This window comes from Vicugna pacos, chromosome 15 (genome assembly GCF_048564905.1).
Source record: "Vicugna pacos chromosome 15, VicPac4, whole genome shotgun sequence".
NCBI classification, from domain to species: domain Eukaryota; kingdom Metazoa; phylum Chordata; class Mammalia; order Artiodactyla; family Camelidae; genus Vicugna; species Vicugna pacos.
Window position 1 is genome coordinate 14,280,441 of NC_133001.1, and position 8,461 is coordinate 14,288,901.

At 45.6% G+C, this 8,461-nt stretch overlaps 1 protein-coding gene across 1 annotated transcript; it reads right to left on the bottom strand.

Annotated features, from left to right (window-relative positions):
• Nucleotides 1–370: 370 nt before the first annotated feature.
• Nucleotides 371–7,928, bottom strand: LGALSL (galectin like). Its single transcript, XM_072937647.1, has 5 exons — nucleotides 7,430–7,928; nucleotides 6,581–6,652; nucleotides 6,341–6,429; nucleotides 5,493–5,670; nucleotides 371–3,564 (listed from the first exon to the last, which is right to left on the bottom strand). Exons 1-5 carry the CDS (start codon nucleotides 7,463–7,465, stop codon nucleotides 3,421–3,423), a joined length of 519 nt encoding a protein of 172 aa, XP_072793748.1. The 5' UTR covers nucleotides 7,466–7,928; the 3' UTR covers nucleotides 371–3,420.
• Nucleotides 7,929–8,461: the final 533 nt, after the last annotated feature.

An 8,461-nucleotide genomic window follows, 5' to 3' on the forward strand; every position in this document is an offset into this window, starting at 1 on the left:
AAGCTTAACTACAAAGGGGTAACACAAGGGAATTCTTTGGGGTGATGGAAAGACTCTGTATCCTGATTGAGGTGATTGTTACGTGAATCTACGCATGTGTTAAAACTCGTAAAACTGCACACCAAGAAAAATGTGAATTTACTGTGCACAAATTATATTTAAAAAAGAAGCCATTGCACTCACAACATGAACACATTAGGCCTCTGAGTGCCTTGACACACTTACCTTCCTTGGTCAGTTTATTAATGTGGGCAACACACAAACAAGTGGTCTTGGAGTGTGTGTGTAAGTGAGGGAGGACTGCTCTACCATGTGGTCCAACCTAAGTACATCACACCTGGTATCAAATTTAGCACCTTATAAACTGGAAACCATTTTGTAGAAAACTCCTTTATTATAGTGCAAATAACTTTCAGCAGTGACATAATAACGTAAGAACACATTTAGCAACATTTTACACCACGCAGTAAGTAAGAAAGTGTTTCTTTGAAAATATGTCATCATAGGAACATTATTTCTACATTAATAATGTAGCTGGAAAATGCCAAGGCTGTTTCTTTCAAGGCAACAGGGCTCCTTCCCCCCTTTTTGGACATTTTCTTTTTTTAATACAAATGAGGATTTGCCATTTTAACAAATCACTAACAATTCTAAGAGTGATCTCTTAGGAGGTTCTGAACTGAGGTTGGCAAGATTTTGAAATGGGGTTTCAAATTAAAAAAGAAATTAAGACAATTCTGGGACATCCCAGAAAGTAGAAGTCACTTCTACTAGTTTTTAAGTAGTTATATACATTCACTCAAATTTTGATGCAGAAATGGACAGATTGTCTAAAGCCTGTTATTTTTTTAAGTAGTTATATACATTCACTCCAATTTGATGCAGAAATGGACAGATTGTCTAAAGCCTGTCTATTATTCCCCCAGAGCTTGATTGTTATTCATATTTCTTGGTTTTGGTCATATTGCTAAATTAGGGCTCTGGTCAGAAATAACACCTTACATACCCAAATGCTTTTCTGTGAAGCTTAAAATTGCACTTTCCATCCTGAATTCCCACATTAGACCTTACATGCTAATGAGAGGATGTGAACATTGTTTCCCGTTTACAACTAATGATTAGTACAGCTGGATTAGTCCCCTGCTAATTTAACTATACCTGAATCAAACCATCACTTCATTTAGATTAGTTTCAACAGGCTTAACCAAGAGGTTCCCACTGACCTCGTAAAGAAACAAAGGGTTAACACTGTATCTTTACACTAAGCTGCCTAAGGGCTTGGCTGCTAACCAGTTAGCTGACAGGTAGAGAGAACAGGGTCAATTTGAAGTTATACTCCCAACTCCTCTAGTTTCTGTTGAATTATGCAATGGGTGGGAATGGATGGCCACTCAAAGGAGAACTCCTATGGGGGTCTTCCACCATAAGGAGAATCAAAACCCCTGTAAATATATTTCAGGGGGCCCTCTAAGTCTTTCTACAAACACTCCTCAAAATCTAGTGGCTCTACAAGTTAATCACAGGCTCAAAAATACCCGGAGCCACAGAACAGCCCTCCTGAATATGGCTGGTTTAGTCAGCAGGTACATAAAGCTTTTCAATGCTCAGCCAGTCTTGTTGGATAAAGCATCTTCTTATATAACACAATGGAACTGTGCTAAACAGTTTCAAAGTTGAGAAGAATCCAAATATATCATCTATTAAAAAATGCACGATTTTAGTTTGCTTTTTCTTAGACTTTGGTACTGAAACACTGTCTACATTCTTGACACGTGAAAATGACATGGCCACTTCAGTGCCTCTGCATGTTGTGTAAAAAAACTCAAAAGCAAAGCAGGACAAGGACGTGTCATAACAAGATGCAGTATGCTATACAAACAAAACCTAAATTATATATAAATACACCCCTACCCCAGCACTCCCTCTTCCCCCCAAACTACCTGACCAAAGCAATGCCAAGGGTCCTTCTCTCCAGGGCCAATGCAGTATGTGAAATCCAGCACCCAGGACTCCAAACATCCCTTGCCTATGGTGACGTTTAGAGTCCTGCAGGCTTCCCCGGAGACTCCCTGCTGTCTGTCAGTTCTGCAAGTACAGGGAAACTCCTACAGCTTAATTGGAAGCATGCACGCTACTGGCTGGACTGAAAGACCTGGAGTCCTGGGAGTTAACCTTTCAGATAACCTAACTGGATCATTTCCTAATTTAGATCCCATCTTATCCTAATATCTCAGCAGAGCCAACACAGTAGGAAGCACCCTTAATTCTGAAGCTCCAAAGGCATTGCTAAGGGATATTGGTGAGGGTCACATAATAAGTGATACAGTGAGCTAACAGCTTAAGTTGCTATAAATTATTTCCAAGTAAGTTATTTGGGGCCATTTGCTTCTGCTTTCCACTGCATTCCAGAATCATTTTCATATGAGACTTTTAAAAGTTTATGTAATAGTCATTTAAAAAATTGTCTATGCAATCACCTCTTATCTGTTTTCAATATGCTTAATAACAACTTAATGAGCTATTATGTAGATCTAGGGAAAAGTAGTTAATCAGTCTGAAGGAAGCCAATACTGTGCTAATTCACAGTAAGGAGAAAAAGCAATGTAAACAGAATTACATAATCATCAAAAACGTGAAAAGCAGTCTTATCGAAACATTGCAAAGTTTTCCCAAAAGCACTTACAGCAATTTGTATCAAGAGATCCTAAATTTAGGAGTATGAAGGATAACACTCAACTGTTTAAGGTAGAAATTCACCTTTTTCATGATTGTAATATGTAATTTCCCCCTCACACCTAAGATAATTGTACATTCAAAAGTTTATAACTTGTTGTTCTTGAGACATTAATCATTCCCTAATACGTACATTGAGTATAAATAAATAACTATAAGAAAGCTTTAAAAATCTGAATTAACATTATGCTGTGCAAAAAACAAAACAAAACAAAACAAAACTGGAACAACCTACATTCTGTTAAATACCCTGACTAAAATGTTGGTTGTGCTACACAATTCCACTTCAGTGCAGAAATGAGTTGATTTCGGTGTACCGTCTTTGTTGTTAAGTCTTTAGCACTTTTGTTCTAAGTATCACCTTGCTTTGAAAAGATGAACAACTTACTACCAAATCACAGATCACCACAAATCCATTTCAGTTTAGTCTGAATAAAATTCAGCATAAATGTATTACTTTGTTCCGGGAATAATGGCTCGGTGTCTTTGTTCCGACAGCTTCCTAAGGGCAAATCACCGTTGAAGTCATTTTGGGTTTGAACTGCACAGGAAGAAGAAACAGTGAAGCCAGCCTTTTCATTTTTGTTTTCCCTTTCAGTCTTCAGGTCTTGCTGGGACACTTCTTCCAGACCAAGGGTCAGACGGCTGTGGCCCCTGATGCTATCGGAAACAGACGTGGTTTAAACATCAGCCCAGCTTAGTGATCTGGAGGTCCCCGTTTATCTTTATGGTGTCGATTGCAGATAACGTTTGAATGCGGTGGTAAAAATCAAAAAGTTGGTGTCCATCCACAAACACTCTGAAACGTGGGTGCTCACAAAGAATTTCCACCTGGAAGAAACAAAATAACCATCTCAGTTCACAATTCCAATGAACCCTGCTGGGGAAAACGAACAAGCAACACTTCATTTAAGACAAAGGCAGTATCTTCAGTGGTTCTCAAATGTTGGAGTGCACTGGGATCATACAGAAAGCTTGTGAGAACACAGATGGCTGGGCTCCACCCCTCAAATTTTCCATTTAGTACGTCTAGGGTAAGGTCAAAGAGTCTGCTTTTCCACCAAGTTCCAAGGTGATGCTGGTGTTGCTGGAATGAGGGACATACTTTGTGAACCACTACTCTACACTATTTCATGTCCTTTAAAGATTTAAAGTTGCTTTAACATTTCTCCCTTCTTCTTGCATGCTAGAAGTGATGTAAAGATTTATTTATATGGCACTTAATGCCTCCACTCTCATCCCCTGAACAATTCTATTCTACTTTCAGAAAAGCCCCTCACAAGGCAGAACTGGTACCCATTAGTAATGTGTAATAATAGTTTAGACACTCTAGCATGGTGAACACTAAAGCAGAGAGAAGGTCACACAGTGATTACCCTTCGACCAAGGATGTGTAATTAACAAGGCTTTGTTAAGCCAAACAGAAATACTGATTCCATATGGTAAAAGCTTTTTCTTCCTCTTTAAGTAATTCACCATAGAGTTTAATCACTGGTTCTGTGCTATGTATTTATTAAAAATATTTGTATTCATCATATAAGGAGAGACTCTGTATGTGATATTAGTCACATTTAATTCATATTATTACTAAAATTAATCACCAAGAAGGGTTGATTTTATTTGTTTTGTTGTTGGGGAACATTGTTCCTCTTGGCAGAAGCTCTGGTTACTCACACTCATGAGCTCTGTATTAAAATTCACAATTAAGAAACTGTCACAGTCCAGGGGAGGCTCAGGGTCATTTCCATTCTAGAGAAGGAAGGGGAGGGGTGCCTCCCCCAGAGTATGATTAGAAGAGCAATTAGTCTCAATTATATCACTGATGTGAAAGTTGCGGATTCTTATTTTTCCTCCAGACTGTAAGATGGCAAGGTAAATTATGACTTATTCATAAGGCCATAGTAAATTTCTAGATGAGGAACAACAGGTTAAGGGTAGCTTTGCTTTCTTAGGCATACATGCAACACAGAGCTTTTAACTGAATTGTCATTACTGTGATGTTAACAAGGTGTAATGCGGACACTTCATCACCAGGTCTGACACGTCAACAAATCCTTTCCTAACACATTACTGACCTGCCTGTCTTACTTGGCATGCATTGTCCATCAAAGAGGAAGGTGCTGCTAATACTGCTTGATTGGAATGAAAGTCTGAGCTGTGCTTCCTGCCTGCTAGATAGTGGGGAGCAAATCTATACTCATCCAGACCCAAGGGAAGGAATTTGTCAGCCACACGGCCTGTGACAATGAAATAGCCCGAGGCTACTTAACCCAGAAAGGGAAACAAGGACATGGCCAGGCCTCAATAGCAAATGGAACAAGAGAAAATAAAATGATAATCACTATATTCTTAAAAAAGACATAACTTACATGGTTTGGTACTACTCAAAGGTTGAGGAGAAAATGAGGAAAATACTAGATACATATTTATTAATCAAATAGATATTTGGGGACAGGTATCTATTATATGCCTAGTACTATGTTGGATACTACATAGAAATGTATTTACTCTTAACAATCTAGACATGTAAATGTGGGTTTATTTACATGTATTGGCTAAACAGAGCCAAGAGTTATTATTAATTATTAATTCATATTGGCAAATAGAGCTTTTTTGATTGTTTTTCTTCTTTTCACCATCAGGTGACAAATTTCCTGGACATGCAAAAATTTTGGCTGCTTAGAGTATTCTTGGCACACCCTGGATGAGAACATCACCCTCCTGCCAGGGGTTGGAGCTGAAGCTCTCCAGGCACTCACCCTGAATGGCTGGTCTGGGATGAATGGAAAGTAAGGGATCGCTGACTGTTCTTCACCCCTTTCCCCAGATATGCAAGAATTTCTGAGTAGCTGCCGCTCTGTGAAGACAGCTTTGAGTTCAATTGCCACATCGGCGGGAGGATCTTCTGAGTCACCACAGGTCAAGCTGATGGCAAAGCTGAAAAGAAAATCATCTCATTTATTCATGGTTGAATATAACAACATTTAATGATGACCCAGGCTCCCATTCCCTTCTTCTCTGGATTTGTCAGCTTTTAATGGGCCACTATTCTTCACATGGGAGGTTAGACTATGGAGAAGTAGGATTACAATCAAACCGTTTTATTTTGTTACCCAGAGGAGGCCCTGGTGAAAACTTCGGTGGAGGAGAAAATAACTGCAGACATTTCAGATACCCCAACTACCCACACATCTGTGTCTTAATCTATTTCAGAAGTCTCAAAAATAGCCCCATAAATTGATCAGGGTAAATATTATCTTGTAAAGTTTGGTTCTTACTTATATTGATAGTTCTTACTTCAAGCACCTTAAAAACTGCAAAAACAAAAACAAAAAAACAAACAAAACACCAACCAAATCCTTTGGTCTCTTTAAGGGTCAAAGAGAAAATGATGTGGGTCTATATTTATAATCTCTGATATAAATAGCTGTCTAGAGAAATGATGGCTGGGATTCATACACATTCTTTTCATGGGAACATAGCACTTTCTTGGCACTTCCAACTAGCAACACTGGCCACAGGGGAGGAGGAGCATTATCACAGGAACAGGAGTGAGCAAGACCTTGTAACTGCTTGATGGGTCTGGGTGACAAGGACTCTGCCTTACCTCTCAGGGTTGAGGTCTACGATGCCCATCACTAACACCTTCTTGCCTGGTCTCATGCCACCTTTAATGTGCCCACAAAATGGCACGATCTGCCAAAGATGAGAGGAGAAACAAAAAGTTTACAGCCTGTTAGGAAGCAGCCAAATCTTCGGATCCTAAGGACCTGACCCACTAGAAAATGCAATTAGAAAGAAGAGGGTACAGGCAGACACAGAGCACAGGAAAAAAAAAATCATTTACCAGTCGTGGGAAGTACACGTCGGCTTGAACTGGAGAGCCCAAGGAGTTGTTTAAATGCCCATCATCTAGTTTCTAAAAATAGAAGCACACAGATTGGCTTTCCAAAGGCTTTGGGGGGGCCGCTTGAAGGGAGCGGGAAAGAACCTACACAAATCTGGCGGCATCCAGCCGCCCCCCACAGAACACAGGCAGCGTCTGCAGATGCTGCCGCCTCACAGTACACTGAATAACCGCATAAACCCCCGGAACAAAACCCGTCTTTCTACCAGGTAGCTAAGCCTCTGATGATCCCCAGACCCTTCAGATCTAGATCAAAATCAAGGTCGAGGCCCACTGGGGAGCCAGAGCCCCGCGCCAAAGGAGGGCAGGCCCCTCTCCAACCGTAAACGTGCCCGCAACCGCGGTCGCCCAGGCCTGTCCTCGCGGACGTGGCTGGAGTGCAGCGGCCGCGCCAACTTCCCTCCAGTGCCCCCTGCGCGGACCCATTTCCTGGGGGGAATTCCCGGGACGCCGGGGCGGACGCGGGGCGCGCGCCTCCGGACACACACGCGCACACTCACACGTGCAACGTGCACACACCTGGCCGGCGGCAGCACGGCACGGAGAGGGCTGTCGGCACCCCCACCCCACCGGCCGCCCGAAAACACCTCTCCTCAGCCAGCGGCCCTCCAGCGGGGGCTCCCCTCCGGCCCCCCACGCCAGCCGCGCACAGCCGGCTCCGGCTACCAGGTACTGGGGCGCCTCTTCACGCGGTGGGGCGCGGGGCTGGGCCTCGGCCGGGCGGGAGCCGGCGGCGGGGCCGTGCCGGCCCCGGGAAAGGGGCGCCTCGCGTGTGCCCGCCGCACTCACCACCGCGGCATCGCTGTCGGCCACCGACCCCGCCATCTTCTCGCGCAGCGCGGCGGGGTGCGCGGCTGGCGGCCCGGCGGCGGGGGACGCGGGACGCCGCGCGCGGGCGGGATCCTGGGGCGGTCCTGCGCCGGGCGGGGGCGCGGGTCCGAGCCCGGCTCGGGCGCGCACACACGAGCGGGCACGCGCTCGCGCTCGCCCGGGGGCCCGGCGCCGACCGGACCGGCGGGGCCCGGGGGAGGGGGCGGCTGTGGAGGCGGCGCGGGCCCGGAGGTCGGAGGCGGCCGCTGCAGCCTGAGCCGCGCTGCCGAATCGAGGCTGCTTTCTTTCTCCGGGTGCTGTTGCCGCCGTCCGAGGAACAAGGTGGCGAGGGCCGCGCCGCGCTGGCCCTGGGCCTCATTTAAAGGCCGCCGGGGCCCGGCTCGGGAACCGGGAACAGGGCGGGGACCCGGCTGGGCTGCCGCGGCTTGCTCAGCTTGCCCTGCCCCTCGGCCATTGGACAGTGGCAGGAGGCTGGGGCGGGAGGGACGGGCCTGCCGGGGTCGGGGCGTGCGGGGAGGCTGGCGCCGGGTCGGCCTTCTCCCGCGGCGGGGTGGGTGGGGCTGGGGGATGCGGAAGGGAGGGCCGGGGCCTGCCAGGTGACAGGTACTTGTGACATCTCCGCCCCTCCTCTCCGACCACCCCGTTCCTTCTCCGGCCGGGTCCTGGGGACGGTGGGACAGTGGAGGCCGAGGTCAAGGGAAGGTTGGGGGTGGAGCTGGTATTCAAAGATTTCTTTCGGAGAATTCCAACAAAGTGCGCGGAAAGATTCATTGGGCTTTCTAGGGTAGAAAGATAATGAAAGGTCTCTAGGCTTGCAGAAATGAATATCTGACCTAAAAGCAAGAGGCATATAGGACTCACTGTAGGGACTTTTATATTTCAGGAGATTAATACAGAACAGACCTTCCTCCCCTGTGGAAGGATAGGCAAGTCTGGGGGTCCCTGGAGGCTCTCTCAGGCTGGGGTCTGGCAGAGTCTTAACAACTTGAA

What these genes read in the sequence shown, in the direction of transcription:
- LGALSL (XM_072937647.1), bottom strand. Translation starts at nt 7,465, where the DNA reads ATGGCGGGGTCGGTGGCCGACAGCGATGCCGCGGTG. An exon ending in CCGACAGCGATGCCGCGGTG is followed by an intron (nt 6,653 to 7,429) that starts GTGAGTGCGGCG and finishes TTCTATTTTTAG; the next exon opens with AAACTAGATGATGGGCATTT. An exon ending in ACGTGTACTTCCCACGACTG is followed by an intron (nt 6,430 to 6,580) that starts GTAAATGATTTT and finishes CATCTTTGGCAG; the next exon opens with ATCGTGCCATTTTGTGGGCA.